Source organism: Periplaneta americana, chromosome 9, assembly GCF_040183065.1.
Source record: "Periplaneta americana isolate PAMFEO1 chromosome 9, P.americana_PAMFEO1_priV1, whole genome shotgun sequence".
Classification (NCBI taxonomy): Eukaryota; Metazoa; Arthropoda; class Insecta; order Blattodea; family Blattidae; genus Periplaneta; species Periplaneta americana.
This window is the reverse complement of record NC_091125.1, coordinates 163,241,527-163,268,150: the sequence shown is the minus strand read 5'-3', so window position 1 is coordinate 163,268,150 and position 26,624 is coordinate 163,241,527. Positions and strand designations below refer to the sequence as shown.

Genomic DNA, 26,624 nt, shown 5'->3' with positions numbered 1-26,624 from the left:
ATACACCTGGTAGCAGTCCTTTAATGCATGTCATTAAAGTACACCTATTCATTGAAGTTCAGGTTTTCGATTATTCTCGGATAGGCCTATGCAATCGAAAGACAACGAGGGAAACGTCACGGAGGCTGGAAATCCAATACTGTCGCAGAAGGTTATGTTCTGTTACTATAATAATAATTAGCGTTAATTGTAAATAATATTCAAATAAATTCAATTTGTCATCTCGTTTTTCAATTCTAAATCAAATTCCAGGTTATATCAAAATTAGTTCATGTTATTCTCTAGATTATATCAAGGTCAATGACATTATTGTTCCTCGGAAAAAATCAATACTTTCGCGTCTGCGCATATCTCACAATTTATGAGCTATGCACAAGGTCACTTCCGCTCTTCAGTCAGATGCGAATAAAATGAATACTTCTGAATAATTTCAAGTTATAAATATGGTCGAACATAAAAAGTCGTATGAAACTAATGGTAATTAAGACGCTCGTATGAAAATTATGAAACGAGCGCAAGCGAGTTTCATAAACAAACATACTCGCGTCTTAATTACTATCATTATAGGCTCGTTGCATAATGTACTGTTTTACGCTTAACTTCCCATACCTGACCTGGACTATAACCCTTTTCATGCGACTTTGGCCTAGTTCTTGGAGGGCGCGCCTTTTTAGCCGCCCAGAACAATACGAGCAATTCGCTCTTAGGCAACATTGCGTAGTTTTAATGTTAAGACTCAGTCGCTGTTAGTTATGGTAACTTAAATAGGTCAATGTAGAGTATCCACCGCCCACTGAACGAATATTTCACACTTTTATCACTGCAAATGCTGCGCTATAAACCAACTTTCGGCAATCTAATGTAAAAGACTGCCTACAAATATTTGGAAAGTTTCAGAGAAAATACACAAATTCAATCTACTAACACGATTTTTTTGTTTTTAAATCAAGTAATTGGCTGGGAGACACCGTTAGATATAGACCACTCTTACAGATATGATTCTACTTACTGTTTTTTTATATGCTCACCTGTATATAATTTCTATTTTATACATATTTCATTGTTATTTTCCATTCAAAGATCATTAAGAACGCTGAATATTACTTAATATCTCCTATCTTTCTTCAAATAGTGTTTATATGCCATGTTAATTTTCATTTGTTTTCATAAGTTAACAATGATGCACATTGGGAGCAACATATAAGAAATTATTTTCCTACACAATCCACGCTATATTCACGTTGTTTTGAAATGATTAATTGAAGATGGTTTGCTTATTGTTTATTACACGCACATTAATTGTATGTAATTTCTATTCCATACGTTTTTTATATCCCAAGATCATTAAGAATGGTGAATAATATTCATGCTTGTTTCCTGTATTTCTTAAAATATGTGGCATGTTAGTTTTTATTTGTCGTTATTTACGTAAAAATGATGCGCCAAAAAATAAAAAATAATAACATCCTACATTCACATTTATTTTGTCTTTCAGTGATTTATTAAAGAATGTACCGGTATTTAAAAGACTAATTTAGAAACATGTTACATAAATCATCCTTGTGTCAAAAGAGAATGCTCCCTGGACCAAATTGTCGTATTTTTCAGTGGTCGTCAGTACTCGCTGAAATGGGTAATAATATAATAATATAATATAATTATAGTGACTATAAAAGACGCATCGAACATCTGAAATTATTTAGTGATTCGATATCGTATCAGTCCATTTCTTATTATGACTTTGGTCTGATTGTGATAGGCTATGTTCAAATATTCCGTTTCATAAACTTGAAAATCCCCATTTTAAACACTTAATTGAAAAGCGTACGTCTAGAAAATTGCCGACTTCAACAACCATACGTACACAGTATTTACCCACGTGTTATGAAAGAATTTTAAATTCTATACGACCAGCTGATGATAACAATAAGAGGGTTAAACTAAAACTGAAAGAGTGTTCTTAAAAATCCTGCATATTCGAAACTCTGTGAAGTGTAATATGAATTAAATAGTGAACACGTACGAGATAATACACAACATTTTAATAAATACAAACTATGTATTTCAAAATGCCGCACCAATAACATCGTATAATTGCGAAAGAACATTTCCGTATTTGAGTGACAATCGAAACAGGTTTATATTTGACAATTTACGAATGTACACAGTTGTACAGGGTGTCTTACTTAAGCCGTTCACTTTTGCTTAGGCAACCCAAGTAACAGTCGAGACATGTGGGAGATATTTAATGGTTTCGTGAGCGGAATCAGGGGTGGGTATAACGCTCACTGACGTCATCACGTGATGGTTACGAATTTTAGTCTTCGTATGATAATTTTATATTAAACACGCCCTGTCAATCTGTTATGTTAATTATTTATTTTTTTCTCCTTTCCAACGTTTATTTCAGGTTTGGATAATGTTCTATCGAGTAATTTTCTCTCCTTATAGTTCCTATAACATCGTTTTCTTGATAACGCAAGTTATATCCAATACTTTAAATTAATTTATTTGTTTTGTTTCATTCAGAATAAATAACATATCTTTAAAGAACAGACAACGCAGAATTTTAACACAATTTATCAATATATTTCAATATATTTTGAATATGTCACGCCTATTAACACTACCATGAGACCGGTAAAACCTGGGTAGAGAAGAAAAAAGTTGGAATCAGACTGTGACAGACCATATGGTCTAAGACATACGAGATCGATAACAACCCGCATGGAGTTGAGCGATGTCGACGTAGTTTGCTTGCTGGAACATCTTATATTTAATCTACATACCTTTAAGTAACTATGTCCTGCAGCCATGATACCTTGTTTGTCCTAATTCCTTTTCGAGTAAGAATGTAATGTTAGCGTGTTACATGGGGATCCATGATACAAGTGAACAAGGGATATGTGATACGTGTTTCAGTCATCCCTGTGTAGAAACTGCATTTGCATTCATTACCCCTACTACAAACAGACGAAGACTATGGTTGTCGGAAGAAAAATAAGAAGATAAACGTGCGAATTCTAAATGAGGCAGTAGAGCAAGTGGACAGCTTCAAATACTTCGGATGTACTATAAGTAATAGCATGAACTGCTGCCAGGAAGTCAAAAGGAGGATAGCAATGGCAAAGGAAGCTTTTAATAGAAAAAGCACCTTCTTTTGCGGAACTGAAAGAAGAAATAAGAGATTGGTGAAGTGCTTTGTGTGGAGTATGGCATTGTATGGGGCAGAGACCTCGACATTACAACGAAGTGAAGAGACGTGACTAGAATCTTTTGAAATGAGGATATGAAGAAGACTGGATCGTGTGAAATGGACAAAGTAAGAAGTGAAGCTATGTTGGAAAGAGTGAAGAAAGAATGATGCCGAAACTGATCAGAAAGAGGTCGACACGAGTGACGATGACTTTGTGGAAAAAACTGAAGAACCATTTAAAGAGAAGGTGGAAGTAGGTGATTGGGTCGTAGTTTCATGCAAAGGTAAAAAACGACTGACAGATTTGTTGGATGCATTTTAGAGTCAGGACCTGTAGAAGAATGGACTATGAAATTCTCACGACATGTAAGTGGCAGAAAATTTAAATGGCCACAAAATATGATGTTTCTATGTATACAGTTCTCAAATTGATACTATACTTTCACAACTTACATTTATAGATAAAAATGAACATTTAATTTGTTTTTATTTTAATGTAAGTTTTTTTATTGTAGAACGAATGTAAGATGTTAAAATGTATTGTAATTAGTTTTAGCAAAAATGTTATTGAAAATCCATTGCACGAGTTTGAAGTACCTTTCTAAAATGGATCATTAGTATTGTAACCAAAATCTCACTTAAATTTTGAATATAAAATAACCGTATCATATATCCCCATGATAGGGATGACTGATGGGTCACTTGCAAAATTTGTATAACAAATGGACGATTGAGAACGTCAAAATTAAAGTACTATTTAGTGCATATTCTGCATGTATTAATATAGTGCAATATCTCTGCCATAGTAATCAGCCACTGTACACTCACCTTGCTTTACAGCATTCTGTACAAGTATCAATGAATCTCTGATGTCACGGCTAAATGTCAGGTGTGTTATAGGACAAGACAATGGATCTTTTATAGAAATAGAATTCCTTTATTTTTATATCAAATATTCTTTAAACAGAGCATAGGTCTTAGGCCCAATTGTATAAAACTCCCTGACTAAAGATCAACTTTGATCGAAGATCGAAAAGTGAACCGAGTTCAGACACTTCTTCCATTGTATAAAACTTTTTTGCGATCAAATTACCTTGGTTCAAGTGCAATCTAAGTTCACGTGAAAAGGATTTGGCAACATCGCATAAACAGGTGAAATACGTGATGCGCGGACCATGTTATAGAGGTTTGTTCAGTGTTGCCAATCTAGCGACTTTAACTCTTTTTCAACAAGAATTTCTTTTAACTTTTATATTGCTTAAATAGGGATTTAGTTACCTTTTTAGCACCACATAGATACAAAATTTAATCTTTCTTTGTTGATAATGAGAAATCTAGCGACTTTACAACTACTTTTTCGCGACTTTCCGTATTACACTCTGTTGGAGACACTGTTTTTTTTTTTTTGTGCAATGTAAATAATGGCGGACAATAAGAAGAAGGTTGACTGTTCTCCAAGTTGTTGTCATGTTATGGTGTTTGATACTGCTAAACATAATTAAGCTTTATAAAACGACAATTTTCGTTTAGTAATACAGTTAATTGAACATTTATATCCATTAATAATTAATGGTTGTTATAAACACAATATAGCCTAATTATAGGTTATGTTATTTGGTACTGCTGAACACGATAGGGCCTTATAAAATATAAGAATGTTTGTGTATTAAGGCAAGAAATTGAAAGAAATATATATAAATGTACCTAACATATCTATTAATATTAATAATAATGGATATTTTATTTGCACAATCTGTCACTCGTATATTTCAAACAGAAAAGAAATAACTGAACTTGGATCATCTAACTTAATCGGAGAAATTTCTTCAGTCAAAGTTGACTTTAGTTTGAGACAAATTAATCTCAGATTAGACTTTATACAACACAAAATTCCAAGTTCAGTTGAAACAAGGATTAATTTAACCTCTGATATAAGATTAAATGGTTTATACAATCGGGCCTTAGAATAGTAACAGAACTAACTTGAGATCAAAAATGAACAAATATTTTAAATATCTTAATATCAGATCTGTTACCTCATATACAGATAATAACTTCTTCAGTAACTAACAGAAAACCATTCTTTCAGTGACAATTATCTTAGTAGATTTCCCTTAAGACGAAGATATTTTAGCCTCAGTTTCTTTAATGATATTAGAAAAAATTAAGTCACTGTTTTGAATTATGTAACAGACATGGCATGGAGTAACAGATCTGACAGGTAACAGACATGACAAAGCAAACATAAGCATGTGCTAACCTAAAAACTGTGTCCTTAAAAAATCTTCAAAATAGAAACTTAACTACTGCACAGGTGTACTATTATGTCCTCTTGATCTTGACTTTATATGTTATTTGTGGAAAACACAACACAAACAGATCTGACAGAGTAAAAATGCACGCTTAGACTAAAACACAAAGCAAGAGTATGACACAAAAACTCGCCAAATCAAAATGGGTGAACATAGTAGTACAATCAAGATGGCTCTTTGTGCATCATCCTGGCTTGTTCTGACATCTGTGGGATTTATTTTTCAATTGTGTATCCGAATGGTGTAACAGACCTGACTGATTTATTGGACTATAGTAATTATGCAATAATATTTAAGAAAATATAAACTCATACATAAATGAAAAAGTTTTGATAACATCAAGTGTTTCTTTAATTTTTTCCTCAATTACATTGTTAAACAAGCTTTTATGTGGAAATAATCATGCTCAATTTTAAATACTTAACTAGTATGGACACGGCATTTTAGCTGTTACTATGAGAATTTTATTTTATTCTCGTGAAATATTTCACATGAAGGAAATAATTCTTGTGACGTTTACTACACTAGTATTGAAACTACTCACTGTTAGGAATTTATAACTCTATCGCTATAGATGCAATAATGGGAACGGTATGAATAGATGGACGTCATTTGTTATACAAATTCTTCAAATCACCCTGATACGTTTTACATACAGGTAAAATTTAATTTGTTTTTGTGTGTTCAAAAAAAGTTTTTGTGCGAGATCGTGCGTATTTGCTTGTTTTCCGCACAGAACCAATACGCGGTAAGTGTGAAATACCACATTCAGTATTCCCAACGTAACACACATAACAATTTCCCTCTTCTTACCGCTTAAGCGCGACATTCATTTTACTGCTTTAGGCTTTTAACATATTATTTTTAGAGACGTTTAACATAGTAATAATTATAAATTGGAAACTTACCACTGCAATTTCACCTAAATTGCAATGTTAATTATTGTTTTTAAATATTTGCAAAAATTAAGTAAAGTCTACTACTCCACGAAACTTATTGCATTCCTGATACAAGTAACATTAAGGAAGCCGTGAAAAAATCAACAAGATTCCAGATGCGGATGTTATTACTGCAATATGTTATATAAATAATATTGTTAAAATATTAAAATGAAAAATAAATCATTACATAACCTTACCGTTTGTTTTAAGTTCGCATTTATAGACTAGGGGGAAAAAGACAGACGTATATCACGGCCTGCTGGAGTATAGTAAACACAGAAAACATTTTATAGCAACAATGTTGAAGAAAGGTATTTTGGTTTTCCGAAGTTGCCGTCATTAAACAGAAACCAACATGGAGATTTCATTGCAACTAATTAGAAATTCGTCTTTCAGGTATGTAATAAACGATCTTCGCACAAAATAATGTACGATACACGAGCAGTATGTTTGTTTTCATGTTCTCGGAAATTAAAAAAGCTCAACTACGTTTTGCTTTTTCAGTCTTTTCCTCGACCATGAAAACGTCAACATACCGCTCTTGTAACGTATATTACTATTAAATTGTGTATTTTGTTAATGTTATCCATAAGCTCTATGTAACTAAGTAGTTGTGTAAAGAAAGCTACTGGAAGTATATTTAAGGCTACAATATTCATATTTTTATCTAAGTGTATCAAGCATCCCCAGTCTCCCCTACTTACAGACTTCTCTGTTTGTTTTAGTTACCTGACTATAGCGAATAATGTTTTGACTCAAGCATAGCTGCTCTCCGCACAAGTTCTGTACCACACTGAGTTGATGTAAACAACAGACTTTTATAACAACCGACGTAGTTACCTCCTCTGAACTTCCATGCCTAGTGAAGAGTGAAAGTGTTTTTATCGGAAATATCATAGAGGCGCCTGCATGTAGGACACTGGGTGTTGGATGGGATAGAGTTTCCGGATCGTGTTTCTCCATGGAAGTTCCAGATCTGATGCCGCAGATATCGGAGCCTGCTGTACTCGATCATATGCATCATAGACTGTTGGATATCTCTCAGCTGGAGGGTGGAATCTACCAGCGCTCTGTTATCACCAGACATCGAGATTTTGGACCCGATAGAATAAGTTTGCTAAGTCCATACTATAGGCAGCTTTTTCACTGTGTTAGAGGGGGATGGGAGTCAGCAGAAGAAGAGACATGTGTACATGAAACCCAGTTCAGTCCCGTCTGCTGGTGCTGTACAGTGACGTTCCAAAAAAAAAGCAACTAATTTATCAAACATTAAACTAAAACGATTGTTAGAGGAAAAAATTCTATAGGACCAAAAAATTAATGTTTACATACATTAAAATAAAAAAAACCTTTAATGCGAAATTTTCAAAATAAATTAATATGCATTTCCTTTCGGCTTCTGTCATAAGCACAAGTGCAATACTTACTCAACATACAGAATAATCCTACACAATATACACAACTTATGAAGTACAATATATGGTACTGTTACAATGTAGCCTACTACAACACACATTCTGAAGGTCTCAAAACTAAATTTTCTTCGGTAGTCGGCAAGACAAAGTTTATATTGGGAGACGCTCCGGTCTACATCACATGATGTAATGGATTTATTTTATTTTAGTAGGTTATTTTACGACGCTTTATCAACATCTTAGGTTATTTAGCGTCTGAATGAAGATGATAATTCCAGTGAAATGAGTCTGCGGTCCAGCACCGAAAGTTACCCAGGATTTGTTCACATTGGGTTGAGGGGAAAACCCAGGAAAAAACCTCAACCAGGTAACTTGCCCCGACCGGCAATCGAACTCTGGCCTGATTTCACGGCCAGACGCTCTAACCGTTACTCCACAGGTGTGGATGTGTAATGGATGCAAAACGAAAAAAACACTAAGTCATTGAAATCTATTTTCGCTAACCCAGCAGTGTCCGTAGACTTCTTCCCTGCTAGCATGTCTTTTATGTCACAGAATATCGCATATATTCTTAGACTAATCACATAGATGCACAGATCATAACTAGACTACTAGCTATCTCCTGTCCTCTCTTCTGATAAAGTGAACTAGGTGTACGGGACTGTTGTTATTATCAGAACAGTACCTCCTCTCCCTGCCTTATAAGTATGACTGAAGCACATGGGACGATAGGTAGGTCGCTACCCTCAGTGCCCCTACCCACTACCGTCCTGCTTTCCAACTTGAAATCGCACTGTTTTCATCTATCGGGTCTAAGTCTCTAAGCCTGGTCATCACTTCCGGAACACCACACTCACAATGTACAGAGACATCATTTTATTTTTACTTCAATTTTTATTGTACCTGAGTTTTTGAATGTACTTCCCTCCCACCCCTTCTACTAGTGAACTTCCACCCGTCCTCACACAGATCCAAGGCCGCATATGCAGTGAGAGACGTTCGGTCATAGTAGGCCTAAACAGTACTGAGTGAGTGAGTGAGTTAGTGAGTGAGTACAGTTCGTTCCAGAAATATGGTCGCATTTTCCAGTGAAGAAAGAGCATTCATTATTGAATCATTGTTGGACAATAACTTCATTTAGTCAAAATTACATAAATTCTTACTTAACAGATTAATTGCTGATTAATATTTGTTACTTATAATGAAACTAACATCTGTCCATTCTTATTATTATTATTATTATTATTATTATTATTATTATTATTATTATTATTATTATTATTAATTTCTCTAAATAGATTTACAAAACCTCTAATGGCAATTACATTAATATTCTAATTATAGAAATAGAAATATATATATTCTCCCTGTAACATAGTCCTAGTAAGCTTATATTAAATTAATTTTCATCATTTTACTAGCTATTTCAAATATTAAATAAATTATAATTCATTAAATTAAATTAGCTCATAAATTAAGTTACTACTTTACCGTATAGATTTATCTAAATTTAAATAAATGTGTAGTGAAGAATATTGCTGGAGAACCTTTTAAGTGTAGTGTAAATATTTGTAATTTAAATTTATGTATTGTATTGATTAAGGCTGGTTGAGCGGAAGAGAAGGCCTTATGGCCTTAACTCTGCCAGCGAAAATAAAACATTATTATTATTATTATTATTATTATTATTATTATTATTATTATTAATCATGAGTATTTTCGCACAAGTACTGTTACGTCGTTTGGTTACGTCGCATCCCGGTTTCCCTCACCCATTTTTACTGGCCTCTCTGTAAAGGCTAGTGGCTACGTAATATTACACAAAAATATTTAAAATAATTTAAATAAAAAGGCCTCGTTAAGCAACTGTCACGTCATTTTCCCCCTTTCTACTACCCTGCGACATAACCACTTGGTCGGACAATAGTAGCTTATCTGAGTAAATTTATCTGTGCTGATCGGGAAGAAGTGAAGAATGAATTTACAGTACGTAAGGTACTCTGTTACAGAGCAGGTAGAGAACTATTTCAACATGAGCAAGATTATGGCTCCCCATGTCGCCTGATTTGAGTGCTTTGCATTATTTCTTTTCGGGTTATTGTAAAACAGTTATGTTTGCTAAACATCCTACAACAGAAGAATTAAAGAAGTACATTCAAGAAACAATGCATTCTATTTCCGAAGATATGCTTAAAACATCTTCGATAATATGCACTAAAGAATTGAAGCCTGTATCGAAATGAACAGTTATCATTTTCAACAGTTTGTTTAAATATCCAGATTTTGATTATTTTTCAATTTAAATGCACTCTCCATTTTGTATGTTAATGTGCTGTACACAGTATACTGGGTGTTCATTTCAAAGTGTGTCATGACGTCACTGTTGATGAGTCAGCGATTTGAAGCGAGTTTCAGCTTTTGTGTCAGAGAAGTTGCCTATTAATCAAGGCGTTCAATCTGAACTTGAGAACGTGTACAGTATAACTTGAATGTCGTAGCAACAGATGGTGGTCTGTACGGTCTGTGTGCTACCATAACCTCTTTCGAACTGTGTTTTGCGCGGCCAAGTCGTACGCAGGATATTTGTTATCATCGGTTGCGTACGGCAACATTCCACAACACAAATCAAATGCTCCGTGTCCATGTTGACCGTCGAAGTTAATGTCAACAAATACGTAAGTAATCGTCTTAACCCTCTCCCCATATCCCGACAGCAAGAAAAAACTCACCTCAGTACATGTTTCGAAACATTTCACATTCTTGCCACTACAGACGTTACCGTACGTATCGGTAAGTACTCTTCTGAATGAACGCCGTACTTGCTAGGCAACTTCTCTGGCAGATAAGAAATACACCTCTGCGGAAGTGTAGGAAGATTGAATTCTTTAGGCTCATCGACTAGCCACGTGACGACATACAGCCAGCCATGACACACTTTGAACTGAACACCCAGTACTATACATTTCGTAATGAATACGTCCGACTGGATATTTCAGTTAATGAATAAAAACACACTTACTGTTAATACTGTGCTATATTTTGAATAAATAGAAACCGAACGAAAATTATAAAAATCAAAATCGTAATATTGACTAGTTTACGTAAATAGATGCACTACTTTTCTTCCCTCCTATACCTAGTAAAGTGATTTGTTTTTATTTTACGCTAGTGTCATCAAACTCCGATCGTGGAAGGAGTAACAAACAGTGTTTCCGATCCTCAACCGTTAATTCAAAGATATAGCCAGGTTAATATTAGAAATATTAGTAAAAATAAAATGATGTCCCTGTAGATTATCTTTAGATGCTTGCTAAATGCAGTGTGGACGAGCGGACACTCTTCCCATCGTAGGCCTATCTAAGGTAGTCTAGGATGATCAGACGTACCGTTTTTAACGGAATTGTCCCTTTATTCAGCCTCTTATCCACCGATAAAAGTATGCTCGGGTCGCCAAATGTCCCGTTTTTTTAATTGCGTCCCGTTTCCCTAAATCAGCCGTGGCGAGAACGTGACTCGCGAGACTTTGTGGCTCGCAGTGATAGCTGTGCATTTCGCTTGCTTCTAACCTCCCCCAACCCCCACCCTCTCACTCACTGGAGTCAAACTCCGTTCCATTTGTACAGGGACATCATTTTATTTTTACTTCAATTTTTATTGTACCTGAGTTTTTTAATGTACTTCACTCCCACCCCTTCTACTAATGATGTTCGACCGTCTTCCACACAGATCCAGTCATAGTAGCCTTACCGTCACAGTACGTTCCAAAAATATGTTAGCGTTTTCCAATGACGAAAGAGCTTTCAATATTGCATCATTTTCGCACAGGTACTGTCGTCCATTTGCCTACGTCGCATTCCGGTTTTCCCCACCAGCTTCTATTCGCCTCTCGGTAAAGGCTAGTGGCTGGGCTGTCTTAGCTCTTTTCTGAGAACATTAATTTCTGTTAGGAATTGGACATATACGTAATATTATACCCATACAACTGTTTAAAATAACTTAAATAAAAGGGCCTCGTTAAGTAATTAACTGTCACGTGATTTCCCTCCTTTCTACGATCCTGCGACATAATCACTTGGACCGACAGTAGATAGAATGTCTGAGTAATTTTATCTTTTCGGATCGAGCAGAAGTGAAGATTGAATTTACAGTACTCTTTTTTAGAGTAGGTACAGAATTATTTCAACATGAGTTAGGCCTACTAGTACGAAGGACGAAACTGGTAATTGGAATTAGATACATTAATCGAAATGAACCGCCACCATTTTGAAAAATGTGTTTAAATATCCATATTATGATTATTTTTCAATTTAACTTCATTCTCTATAGTGTACGCTAATGTGCTATAGACACTCTAATATACACTGCATAATGAATACGTCCGTATGGACAGCTCAGTTCGTGAGTAAAAACACTCATTGTTAATACAGTACTGTATTTTGATTAAACAAAGACCCAATGAAAATCATCAAACTCAAAAGCTTGATATTTCATAGTTTACGTAAATGGATGAATTACTTTTCTTCCCTCCTATACCTAGTAAAGTGATTTGTTTGTATATTACGCCATCGAACTCCAGTCATGGAAGGGGTTAGCAGCCGTTGATTCAAAGGTATAGGCAGGTTAATATCAGAAATGTTAGTAAAATAAAATGATGTCCCTGTATTTGTCTCTGACCTGCGAGTGGTATATGTCTCTCTCGAAACCATGTACGAAAGTTCCAAGTAGGATGGGAGGACGCATTTTTTTGCTGTCAATATGATGAGAATATTATGATTTGTTCACAAGTATTACGAGGAAAACGGTTGTATAACATAAAACGGCATTATACTACATGTTACTGATGAAACATTAAAAGGTTAAGTGTTATTGTTGTTGTTATCATCATCATCATCATCATCATCATCATCATCATCATCATCATCATCATCATCATCATCATCATCATCACCTCTGTACGTCGACCCTTTTTCAGCAGATGTACGAATAATGCGGTTAGCTCTTCAATTTGAACTCACTGATTTACTATGTGATGTCAAATGAAAGCTAGATGTAAGGACTTGACAAATGTTGAACTTTCAAATCTTTGTCAACAAATAAATATCCGAAGCTTCGTTCTTTCGCTTGCTCTGTTGAAGCCATGTTCGCTACAACTTACGTTTGTGAAAAATTATTTTCAGCAATGAAAATAGTATAAACCAAATTTAGATCACGACTGACAGACAAATACCTTCGTGATCAACTACGACTGGCAGTAAGTGACATAATTCCTGATTTTGAAACTTTCTCGCAGAGACATTCTGAAGACAGTTAATTTTAGGTTGTGATATTGCTCATTTATTGTTCACTAGCCGTACCCGTGCGCTCCGCTGCACCCGTTAGAAATAAATATAAAGTAATTACATAATTAAAATAGGACATTTGATCCAGGGAACATTCGTGTTTGATAGAAGGATATATCGTTTATTATGTTACTTAATTTAAATTGTATTAAAAAATTAAAATGCGATCATTTTGATCCAGAGACCACTCATTTTGTCATAAAAATTATTTTAGGAAATACAGGAAACGAATGCCTATCAAGTTTTCTGTGCATAAGAAGCTATTTTAATCTTACCTGTCCTCGATTCACTCAGAAGTTACTGTAATAACATTATAGCATTATGTCCATCTAGAGAAACTACACTTTCCAATGGTGACTTAATAATTAATTATACAAATCGGTTAATTTAGCTTCCGACATTACTTCATACAAACATACAAACATTCTCTGTAGGCTATGTTTCATAGCTTTCGATTGTTCTTGTCCAAGGCCCCTAATAGACGAAGTCATTTGTTTTTTTATTTCATTACATCGCCTTAGATGGCGTTGTTATTGTAATTTTGAAACTGATTTATCTCATTAAATATCAGTCCTATCAACATTTTGCATGGAATAAAACTTATCGGAAATTATTTTTAAAGAAACTTTTGTTATGTAATATTTTTCACGAAAATTAATAATAAGGGAGATATTGCGATTTATTTAATTCAAGCCCCCTTATAACTCCCATTTTAAATAAAATATTTTGAATGCCATATAGCCTAAATTCTAAGTTACAACGAACTTAATTTATATTCCAATTTTCATATAAATCGGTTCAGCCATTATCACATGAAAAGGTAACAAACATCCAGGCAGACAGACAGACATACAAACAAGAATTTCAAAAAAGCGATTTTCGGTTTCAGGGCGGTTAATTATATATGTTAGGACCAATTATTTTTGGAAAATCGAAAATTACCAGAAAAATGTCGGCTACAGATTTATTATTAGTATAGATTTCTTTCTTCGTTACACGTACTAAACATTAGTTTGTAGCCTTGTACTGTATAAAATTATATTTAAGTGCTTGACGTAAGGAAAATGAAAATCCGTTAATAAGTCAGACAGTTGCTTCATTTCCGCCTCCGCTATGCACGTTGCAGGTTACACAGTGGCTCGGCGCACGATTACATTTTCGCCACCGTTGCCCTAAATTAGTGTTAAAATAATTCCTTTTCTTTTATTTTATTTAATAATCATATAAAACATTGTTTAATTCTATACTGTTTCCATCAGTGTCACCGCAATGGATTCAATAAAGTCCATGTTAATCACAAAATGTCATTTCAAAAATGTGTCTTGCATGGACTTCTGTAGTTTCCCGAAGGAAAGGCCAACACTTCTAGAGCAAATTCACTCATCAAAGAAATATTATGCAGATTGTTCAGTTGATCTTCGTGAAGAATGTTAAACTAGTTCAAAGTTAATAAGAGCCGAACAATTTTGTTATGAAGCAAGTTCAAAATACAGTGACATGGATATAATTCTAAATCATATATGTAACAGATAGCTCATCCCTATGTTAAAATCGGCAGCACTTTGAAGAGAACAACCACCAGGATCGCTACCCGTCCGCCGTAAACAAACACGAGATGGCAGTACAGTCGCTAATGCAATTCAAATGGGAATTATGACGTGACTCCTTATGTAACAACTAGATGGCAGCATAGTAAACCTGACAAAAGTTGTTACTGTCAAAGCCTATGCCGATCTATCTATGATCTAGGATATAATGTAAGGTCCAATTAATCTGAAGTATTTTTAAACAGATAAGTTAACTTAATTAATCCAAACTAGTAATATAAACAATGATTTAAGTCAAGTAACCATGCTACCGTATTATTTTTTTTTTAAATTTTCTTTTAACACTTATGCCACATTTACAATCTGTCTACAATAGACAATAAGTAAATATGTACGTATACTTGTATAATTATAGGCTAGTTATTGTAAACAGTGTAGTATTTATTACTTTAAAATAAATAAAACAACCTTATTGCTCACTGAAATTATATAAACACAAGTAATAATGAATGTTTAGATAAAATATTGATCCATGTAACTTTAGTAAGTGTCCCGTTTTTTATTTTGAAAATCTAGTCACCCTAAGGTAGTCTAAATTCCGGTCTTCATTCGGCGGACCAGATGTATTTGCGGAGTTCCTACTTGTTATTGCTGAAATGTATCTACTGTAGTTCAATTAATATAGGACACTCGTAGTATAAAAGGGCGCAACTTTCAATGTTGTATTTAATATTTCACGTTACAGTGTTTAGTCAACTGTTCAAAGACAGGTCTGAACCTGATACCAATAAGGTACCACTTATGAGGCAACTAGGCCAGGAGATAAGGGATAGAGTGGCCATTTCCTTTCCCTTCCATTATATACATTGCCAACTAGCTACATAATATGTAATATTATTACATTAATCAGACTTCATATTCGTACAAAGTATTTATTTATTTATTTATTTACCTATTTATTTATTTACTTATTTATTTATTTACCTATTTATTTATTTATTTACTTATTTATTTATTTATTTATTTATTTATTTATTTATTTACCTATTTATTTATTTATTTATTTACTTATTTATTTATTTACCTATTTATTTATTTACTTATTTACTTATTTATTTATTTATTTATTTATTTACCTATTTATTTATTTACGTATTTATTTATTTATTTATTTACCTATTTATTTATTTATTTATTTATTTACTTATTTACTTACTTACTTATTTATTTATTTATTTATTTATTTATTTATTTATTTATTTATTTATTTATTTATTTATTTATTTATTTATTTATTTATTTATTTATCTATTTATTTACCTATTTATTTATTTATTTATTTACTTATTTACTTATTTATTTATTTATTTATTTACTTATTTGCTTACTTATTATTTATTTATTTATTTATTTATTTATTTATTTACTTATTTATTTATTTATTTATTTATTTATTTATTTATTTATTTATTTATTTATTTATTTATTTATTTATTTATTTATCCTGGTAGAAATAATGCCATAAGGTCTTCTCCTCCCCTCTACCTGGGGATTACAACTACAATATTAACAATACAATTAAAATTGTGATTACAATTAACATTAATTTATAATTACAATATAAAAATCGAAGTACTAAAAGATTAAAAGATATTTACAGTAAGTGAAGAGAGTCTACAGGTATGAAGGAATAGAAAAATTAAATATTTCGAAGAGAAGGAGAAGAGAATGTAAATTTCTTATTTTATCTAGCTTAAGCCAAGCTATTGCTTCCAGGGATGGAGTAATATGATCATATTTGCGAACGTTGCTTACAAACCGTACACACAAATTACAGTATTAGCATGCTGAATTTTCGTTTTGTTGTCGCTCGAAAGGTCAGTCTGTAAAATGTCGGCATAGTCAAAATAGGACAATATAAGCCTCTGCACAAGGGACTTTTTTTAACAAGAGAGAAGATGAACATTTATCCTTTTTAGCACATGAATTAGAGAGTACACTTTTCTGCAGGTTTCTGTGATTTGCATGTCCCAGTTTAGATTATTATCCGTGTGAATGCTAAGATTTATTACTGAAGAACTGAAAGGAACATGCACTGTAGGCTACTTACTTTAACGGGAGAAATGTCAAGTTGTTTTACTAAAAAAATGGAAACCCACAATTTTATTTAAAAGGATGCAACTTTCGATGTTGTCTTTAATAATCCATGTTACATATACAGGGACATCATTTTATTTTTACTTCAATTTTTATTGTACCTGAGTTTTGGAATGTACTTCACTCCCACCCCTTCTACTAGTAAACTTCCAACCGTTCACGACACAGAGCCGAGGGCGCGTAAGCAGTACTGAGTTACTGAGTATAGTACGTTTCAGAAATATGTTCGCGTTTTCCAGTGACGAAAGAGCTTTCAATATTGAATCATATTTTCGTACGGGTACTGTCGTCCGTTTCCCTATGTCGCATCCCGGTTTCCCCCACCTGCTTCTGTTCGCCCCTTTGTAAAGTCTAGTAGCTGGGCTATCTTAGCTCTTTTCTGAAAACATTAATTTCTGTTAGGAATTAGACGTCTACGTAATATTATTCAAGTGTTTAAAATAACTTAAATAGAAGGGCCTCCTTAAGTAATTAACTGTCACGTGATTTCCCCCCTCCCTTTCTACAACCCTGCAACAAAACCACTTGAACGGACAGTAGATAGCATTTCTGAGTGATTTTATCTTTTCGGATCAGGCAGAAGTGAAGATTGAATTTACAGTACGTAAGGTACTCTTTTATAGAGTAGGTACAGAATTATTTCAACATGAGTTACTCGTACGAAGGACGAAACTGGTAATTGGAATTAGGTACAATAGTCTATAGTGCGATATTATGCACAAAAGAACTGAAGCCTGTATCGAAATGAACGGCCACCATTTTCTAAAATGTGTTTAAATATCCATATTATGATTATTTTTCAATCTAACTTCATTCTCTATATAGTACGCTAATGTGCTGTAACAGTACAATATACACTGCATAATTAATACTTCCGAATGGATAGCTCAATTCGTGTGTAAAACACTAAGTGTTAATACAGTACTGTATTTTGATTAAATAGAAACCTAATGAAAATTATCAAACTCAAAATTGCGATATTTCCTAGTTTACATAAATGGATGAACTACTTTTCTTTCCTCCTATACCTAGTAAAGTGATTTGTATTTTACGCCAGTATCATCGAACTCCGTCGTGGAAGGGACAGCAAACGGTGTTTCCTGTTTCAATCGTTAATAGATAGGTATAGCCAGGTTAATATTAAAAATGTTAGTAAAAATAAAATGATGTCCCTGTACGTTTATAAAGAAAGGTACCCCAAAGTCACAATTTAAGAGGGAGTAACTTTCAGTACTGACTTCAATAATTCATGTCACATAAATTGTTTTAAAAATCAACAATTTAAAATGGTGCAACTTTCGGTGTTGTCTTTTTATGATCTGTGTAATTATTATTGTAAATCGTTTTTGCCTACATTGGATATTGTAAGTACTTTATAATTCTATATTATCCTACTGTATTGTTACAAATCGTAATTGAATGTGTTAAATGTTGATATATTGCAATGTCGAACACAGAACTGTATGCCAGCGATGTCAAAGCAAGCGCATTTTTCTGACCTTGACGTCGTGCGCGGGCATTAAGCGCTAGGTATGCTAGGAGGAATAAATAGCCTGCTGGATTAAGAAAACAGTGGTGCACAAACTTCAAACGGAACGTGCAATTTTATGTCGCTATTTTTATATAGCTTCTTTCTGTTTGTTATTTTCTATATTGTCTGTAAAACAAAAGTACCAACACCTATTTCTTAGCCTAATATTGCAGTTGTGTTTTGAACGTTAATAACATAATAAAGAGTAAAGAAGGAATATTCACACAAATTCCATAATAACTACAACTATACTGTACTAAGTGAATTAAACATAAAGAAAGTGTTATCCCAAATAAAGACACTGAATATGACATGATTAGTTGAAATTGATATTGATAGTATCTTTAGCCTTATAAAAGTAATCAAAACAATATTATAGTACAAAGCAAAGTTGTCTAGATATATGTTTTAACTGTAACTAATATTACATAATAAAACTCTTATCGCATTATGCTTTTAGGCGATATTGGTGCGCAACTTTCTGTTATCAGAATATTAAATTATCTCGAAATCTGCTGAAGCTATAGAGCTGACGTTTTACCAACACATAAGTACATATCTTTTGTTTGTGATGTAACAATATTTGCTTTGTTAATTCATTTCCTTATAAACATTTTCCATGCGAATATTTTCAAACATTTTAATACACTATCTTCAGTAATACGTATTTACGATATATTAGATTTACGAAAACATTGTTTTAGTACCTGTAAGGCTACTAAACAAACATATCTGAAAATTTCACTTTTCTGTAAAAAAAAGTTGAGAAAATATTCCTTTTGAATAAAAAAAGCAAACTTGTGAAAAATGAGCATTAAAATTAAAACTTACATTCTTATAATGCACTTATACTTCTCAGACAAATCTAAAAATTAACATGGATACAGTTTTAATAAGTTCTCTTCCCTTTATCTATTGAATCAGTGCTGGCCATCCCTGTATATAGCTCGACCAAGTGGCATATACTACCTCTTTCATCTGTCTCTTTCCTTTCCGCTGTAAAGTGCTCAGGCTCTCCTGGGCTCTAAAGCGCGCGCTTGCTCCTATGGGCATCAGTTGACATCACTGCTGTATGCATAGTATATAAGTAAAAGGGTTCCTTCTGCAGTAAAAAGCAAAAATCGTGTTATCAATTTTTCAGTTATCCGTGTGCTTTTGTCCAGTGATTCTTCGGATAATCGAGATTTCGTTGTGTTTTGACCTGATTAGTATTGGTATATTTTCAGCAGTAAAGAGTCATGCACTCATAACAAATCAACATTCTAACTGTATCTTTATTTCTTAAAGGTTCTATTTTTGCCATCAGATCTCATATAGGCCCTAATATTTTTTCACCACTTCAGTCTGTTCAAATAAGATCGTTATTCTTTTTAATGCTCAGTTTTCTGAAATGAAAATGAAACTTCGAATCGCCATCGCTATAGCATAAAGGACTGTCTTTCCATACTTCATTAGATTTGTCTGAAGCCTTTTATTTTGATTTTTTAACATCTATGTGAAAAGATCCACAGTATAAATAAATAATACTTATTTACGGTAACGTTTCATATTACAATACGAGTTTGGTAACCAATCCAGTATTGTAATATGAAGTTACGATAAGTATATCGTACAACGTTTTATCCACTTTGATAGTCAATTTTTTTATAGAAGAATTTTTTTATTAGTTTTGAACATGTCTTTTGTGGAGAGGCGATTGTATTACTATTAGATTCTTCCTACGACAGGCGATTCGTTTATGTTTGTTTTGTTACTTTTGAACACGATAGGTTTTGTTTTTAACAGAAGAACAGCAGCAAATATAAGTATAGCAAGGTCACAGTCTACTATATACAGTCACGAAGCTTGAGTTTTGAAGGTGCTAGAAACAATAGACTGTGCCGGTACTATTTTGCATTGCCTGTAATGAGGCGATATTAGCGATCCTAGTGGTGAGCAACTATCTAATGTTTGCATATTTACTACGAATTAAGCTTCGTGACTGTATATACTAGACTGTGGTAAGGTATTTGACAGCACTACTAGGAGAAATAAACAAACATCCTACATTACTAATCGTCGTTTGTCACAAAAATAAGATTTTTTCCAAAACCTTTCAATATTATAGCTTTTGAAAGGCAATTCTGGATTGTGAAGTTTTTCACAGAGTTTACAGAAGGCATTTTTTGAATTCTGGTTGACTTTATAGTACGACGTCCACCAAAAATACTTGCGATATTCTTCTGGGTTTTTATCTAGATGCAGGAGAAATTTCGCAAGACTTTTAGGTGTATCAAAGTCTTCTATATTAATATATGACATAGGAGGTGCTATGTGATGATAGTTGGCACCACCGTAAACTATAGGAACCACATTATACCTCAGTGAACGGAAGAACTTCTCAGTTACGTAATCATCACATAGAGAATTCTCAAATGCCAGATAGAACTTGTAGGTTGAACGGAGCAGTTCATTGCACTTGCTCGCATTTCTTCTATCACACTTTAAGTTTCCACAATTTCCATATACATCTACAGGTATAAATTTGGATAGTTCTGCAACATATTGTTCTCTGTGACTCCGTGTCTGACAATTGGAAACAAACCATGCCACTAATTTTGTTTTTCCAGAGATATTAAATGTTAGGTCGTCTTTTCCAAATACTGGTTGCCTCCAAACAGGTATAAATGGCTCTGGTGATTCTCCAGGAGCATATTCCTTTTCCGCCAGAAATCCATACGGACGCCATATATCAGAATCTCGTCGATAAGTCATTGTCCAATTAAAGAAGTCATTGTAGGGTTTCAAATCATATGAATTTGTAGAGGGAGATTCCAGCGTGAAGAAAACATACCTCTGGTGAGACTTCCTCTTCGGAGGCACAGCAAGAGGAACTGTACCTACCACCATATGAAATAAGATGGCGTCAAAGTCCTCAGGCTTTATATTTTGTCCGTCAATTCTGTCTGTGATACTACAACTACTAACTGCACAGCCAAGGTCTTCAAAAGGTTGCTGTCCAGTTCCAAACCCGAAGTGTTTTATAGTAAAGTACGAGTTCCATAGAAGAATCGTCTTCACTGTCTTTTTGGACACTTCCACTTTGCTTGACTGGACCTGCCTATAATATCCAGTTGTATAATATATTTCATAGATGCAGACAGAACACAAAAAAACCACAAATACAAGTTTCAAGTAGTCTTGTCTTCGGAAAACCATTTTACCTGAAATAAAATTAAAAGTTTAAGCGTTACGAACAATGTTGATATACAGAGCGATCATATGAGGTGTGGACGGGAGTCACGGGGTTTTCACTGTGGGCTGCTGATACACTCGCGACGGGAGACAGGCGATGTCGCATGCCTGCACGTGTTCGTCCTGGCTCGTGTACAATAATCAGTCTCCAAGTGACTGGCGAGTTGCACGAAACATAGTACCACCATGGATAAATATATAATAGGATGCGAAACTGCGGTCAGCACCATCTGTATTTGGGGGTCTGAAATAACGGTGATCAGTGCCCAACGTTGCAGCTTTATCTTCTGCCCATGAAGTAAAGGCTGGTCTCCCTCAAGGATCGGTCCTTGGGCCTACACTTTACAACATTTATACAGCTGATATTCCTACCCACCCAGAAACTAACATCGCGCAATTTGCCGACGATACTGCTGTCTTCATAACTCATCAGAATCCTCTTTATGCAGCCAGAACCCTTCAAGTTCACATTTCTCTCTTGGAAAACTGGTTTCAAAAATGGCGCCTGACCTTAAATGCTGATAAAACACAGGCTATCTATTTCACGAAGTGCACGATGAAAAGAATCCCTAAACTTACCATATGCGGTAAAGAGCTGGAGTATCAACCGACTGTCAAATATCTTGGCGTAACTCTCGACCAGAGGTTGTCCTGGCATCAGCATCTCCATCTGCTTAAAGGAAAAGCCATTGGACGCATAGTGCACATATTTCCGCTATTAAAATCAGGTGCCATAAGCATTAAACGGAAATTGCATCTCTATAAGGCTTTGGTACTGCCAATTCTAACATATGCTGCACCTTCCTGGGGCTATATGAACAGCAATGCTTACAAACCACTACAGGTTGCACAAAACAAGGCTCTTAGACTGATTCATGGGTCTGACTGGTTTACTAGAACATCTCAGATACATGAAGATCTCAATATGCCATATATACAGGAAGTTCTTGTCAAAATTATGAGGAAGTTCTACTGTCGACTTCAAAGAAGCCCAAATTACTTCATTAAAAGAATTGGAGACTATAATGTAGACGACTTCAGACTGTATAGAACGCCGAAAATGGCTATTCTCGATATTGGGTAAAATCTAACTGGTGGTATTGTGATACAGTGTAAGAAAGCACAAACAATGTCCAAACTTTTTCAAGGACATCAACGTCTTCGAATTTGTTCGAAGAAGAGATTCTAAAGTAATAACACAAGGAATAAGAACACAATAGTGCAGTCAGGGACCCAAGAAGTCCGATACTGCATCAAAATCAAAGAAGAATTAAAAAAAAAAAAAAAACGTTGTAGGTGGTGAACATTAGAACTACGTGTTGGGTACATTACCCAGAGTTCTCTATTTATCCGTTCGAGATATTTCTGTACAGGAGAGTCGAGGAGACGAGATGGCGGACTGAAACTTGCTAATAAGTGAACATAAAGTGATACGTGTGTGTATAAGCAGTGTATGTTAAACAGTGATGTTTATGGACGTTGTAAAAATAGTGTTGTTGAATGCATTGTAAAGTAATAGTAATATAATAAATTGAACTATCTAAGTAGTTCTTGCAGACTTTTCCATTGTGCTGTACAATAAATACCCAAAGAATACAATCCCAATTATCTAACCTTTTGCTTTATTTTTTGTCTCTGTCTGGTTATATTTTAATCGGGTAGTGTAAAACACATCGTCTCTTTTATCTTCCTGTTGGCTCCGGTAAGAATTTTCAGTAGAATATGCTGTGAGGAATAAAACTGTAAATGTTTTATTTTGAATTGGGATAATTTTGAATATCGATGAGGGTGGGAGGGAATACTTTCTGCACAGTTTAACATTTTCGTCACCAGGTGCGCTGCTAAATGCATGGAGTAATTACTCTTTTCGCTACTTGGTGCGCTGCTAGACGTAATAACGCCCCTCCCACAAACAGATGGCAAACAAGATCAATTTCTACAACAGCGCCTCTAGTATGTGTTACGGGAAACTCAGTAAGTTTCGCATCCTATTATATATTTAACCATGCTACCACAGTCAAGTACAGACCTGCAGAACTGTAGCTCCCCTTTCTTACCCACCCACCTTTTCTACCTGTGCGGTCCAAGTCAAGTCTGCGAGTGGGGATATCGGGATGGAATGTAGAGGCAAAACACAGTTGCCACATAGGTCACTTGACGCTCAGATTTCAACGTGTGCACATCGTTTAAAATACACTACGGAGCGCACGCATTTTTTGTCCTTGTCTTCAGATAAAGGCAACAGTTACGCTGTCTCCCAGCCTCCCCCCTTATGCAACTTTCTCTCCTACGCCCACGCTTGCCAATCAGAACGCCAAACCTCACTGTCAAGCAGAAGTAGAAGTACAGGCTATTTCAAAGCGTCTTAAATTGTTACCGCTCTATGAACTGAAGCACAGTAGGAAAACTTTGCTGTCATATGAGACTGTACTGGTCTCCTCTCGTTACCGCCTCCTTTCACTACAGAAATGCCTCCAACTTCCCCTCTCGGCTCGCAGACTTAACTTGGTCGAGCTGTACGCTCGGGTGCAACAATATTCATTCTCGCGGCGGAAGTCGATCATCGCCAATAGAAGTGGAGTAAGGCTGACGTCATATTTCCCCTACTTGCGAGTTCTGCAGGCCTGGTCACAGTATATGAAGAATCAGTAGGACAACTCTTGTCGGCACCTTTGATGTTGTTTGTACTAAATTCAAGCTCAGTAAGGTCTAGTTCTCAATGAATCCAACTATGTCGCTAGTATCAAACCACTATCAAAATATTAGTAAAATATTTATTTATTTTATTGGTCAGTAATACGAATAATCTTGTATGCATATTATCTATTATTAATATTATGTCGCCAGGAAGTCAAAATACTTATATCCATTGTTGACGTTTATGTTCGCACTTCATCGCAACGGACGGCATGATGTATTATACGATGAAAGAGTAATGGAACGGAGAAAAATTCTCTCCGGCGCCGGGATTTGAACCCGGGTTTTCAGCTCTACGTGCTGATGCTTTATCCACTAAGCCACACCGGATACAACTCCGACGCCGGTTAGAATCGTCTCAGATTAAGCTCTAATTCTTGGGTTCCCTCTAGTGGCCGCCCTCTGCACTACGTCATAGATGTCTATGAACGCAGGACCGAAGTCCACACATGTGCTGAGGTGCACTCGGTATGAGTGACTAGTTGGCCGGGATTCGACGGAATAAGCGCCGTCTTAAATCACGAAGTGATTTACGCATATCATATATATTATTTTAATGTACCGAAGTACGTATGATATTTCCATGCAGATATTCTGCGTCATCATACGATGAAAGAGTAATGGAACGGAGAAAAATTCTCTCCGGCGCCGGGATTTGAACCCGGGTTTTCAGCTCTACGTGCTGATGCTTTATCCACTAAGCCACACCGGGTTCAAATCCCGGCGCCGGAGAGAATTTTTCTCCGTTCCATTAGTCTTTCATCGTATGATGACGCAGAATATCTGCATGGAAATATCATATCTACTTCGGTACATTAAAATAATATATATGATGTATTATGTTGTACTTGGGTCAATTTTACCAACATAAGCCTCAAACAGTGACTTGAACGTTATGCTTAATTTACAATGACGCGACATCGTAGTATCGCGTCGAGGACTGGTGTTCACAATTCCGCGACTTGAATCGCTGCTGTTCGTGTTGATTAGGAAACTTAAAATGAAACGATGTCTGTCTTCTCTATTTTTGGAGTAGAAGAAATCAACATATCATAACTATATGCGGATGACACCTTCGCAATTTGATGATGTCCTGCATATCATTGGCCCTCAAATACAAAAACGTCCAACGCGAGAGGCATCCAGCAGAGCGCCTAAGCGTAACTTTGAGGTTAGGTTTTCCTAATAGTTGGTATCTCTCTTTAAGAACTTGGTTCTCTCTCTTTACGATTTTCGTATTGTAACTACACAATGTCCATTAGGCCTATAAATTTAGAAACAAGTCCTGTAATCTGGGATAAATTTAAAAGCACCTCATTAAGCGGAAACTCTTTGAGGACAATTTCACGAAGGTGGAAGAAGGATACCTATTGGAAAAAAGTAAATTTTCCGAACTTCATGGGAGCCATGGATGGAAAGCATTGTGTATGTCACGTAAATAAACTGTAATATATAAGATGAACCGTAAATAATGTCATTAATTTCAGAGGGTTATTCTTTGAGATATTTTAAACAAACGAATTAACATAATTTTTGTTTTCCATTTTGGTTCCTTTTCGAGATAAAATCTGTTTTATATGAAACAGTTCTTACCGTCGTTTGGGAAAACCATTGATTTAATGAACAATATTTTCAGTCAACTTAAGAGAGCACTGTATTATGACAATAAATACGCAGAAATTTGATGTAACAAATGTAATGTTTTAAAATTCCTCTTCAGAACGAAAATTTACATTTGTTCAGATGAAAGTTTTGCATATTTGAACGACAAATTTTTTTTTTTTATCATAATACACTGCTCTCTTAAATTGACTAAGCGTATTGGGAATTAAGTTAATTCAATGGCTTTCCCAAAATATACGCTATGAAATGTTCCACATAAAATAATTTTTTTTCTCGAAAATGAAGCAAAAACGAGCAAAATTATATTAACATTTTTTGTTTGAAATATCCCAAAGAATAACCTCTAGAAATTAATGACATCACTCACGACTCACTCTGTATAATTCAGGGCATCATTTAACCAATTCTATCAACATCTTATCTGAAAAAGTATTCAATTTTCTTGCAGACGACGCCATCATAAACAAAACACATACGCATTCCGGTAACGTCGCGCGGTAAAAGTTAACTCAATTTTAACTTTTGTCGCGTCGCGATCTGCGTCGTGACGTCATGGAACTCGGATTTCCTATTGGGCCATAATTTATATAATGCCGCGTCTCTTTGTAGTGTCGAGTATGTCGCGTCATTGT

The 26,624-nt window shown here is 34.8% G+C and overlaps 2 protein-coding genes across 5 annotated transcripts in view; both read right to left on the bottom strand.

The window, feature by feature from the left end:
• The window catches only part of LOC138706700 (alpha-(1,3)-fucosyltransferase C-like), a 124,261-nt gene that overhangs the window by 24,648 nt on the left and 72,989 nt on the right, over positions 1-26,624 (bottom strand). Inside the window, exon 1 of one of the 4 annotated variants that reach the window (XM_069836290.1) lies at positions 7,154-7,670. The exons of 2 other annotated variants lie outside the window; for them this stretch is intronic. In XM_069836290.1, coding sequence (XP_069692391.1) covers positions 7,154-7,412 — 259 coding nt within the window. In that variant the 5' untranslated portion in view covers positions 7,413-7,670. Of the gene's footprint in view, positions 1-7,153; positions 7,671-26,624 lie in introns of those variants that run through there. One more of the 4 variants, XM_069836293.1, reaches the window with a different exon arrangement.
• On the bottom strand, positions 17,901-22,342 carry LOC138705718 (alpha-(1,3)-fucosyltransferase C-like). Its single transcript, XM_069834289.1, has 2 exons — positions 22,252-22,342; positions 17,901-21,641 (listed from the first exon to the last, which is right to left on the bottom strand). The coding sequence occupies exons 1-2, from the start codon at positions 22,340-22,342 to the stop codon at positions 20,482-20,484; spliced, it is 1,251 nt and encodes a 416-aa protein (XP_069690390.1). The 3' UTR covers positions 17,901-20,481.

Bases quoted from the DNA above. Each gene is read 5' to 3' on its own strand.
- LOC138705718 (XM_069834289.1), bottom strand. From the start codon at position 22,342: ATGGAGATGCTGATGCCAGGACAACCTCTGGTCGAGAGTTACGCCAAG. The intron at 21,642-22,251 runs GTAAGTTTAGGG...ATTTTATTTCAG, and splicing joins CCAGCTCTTTACCGCATATG to GTAAAATGGTTTTCCGAAGA.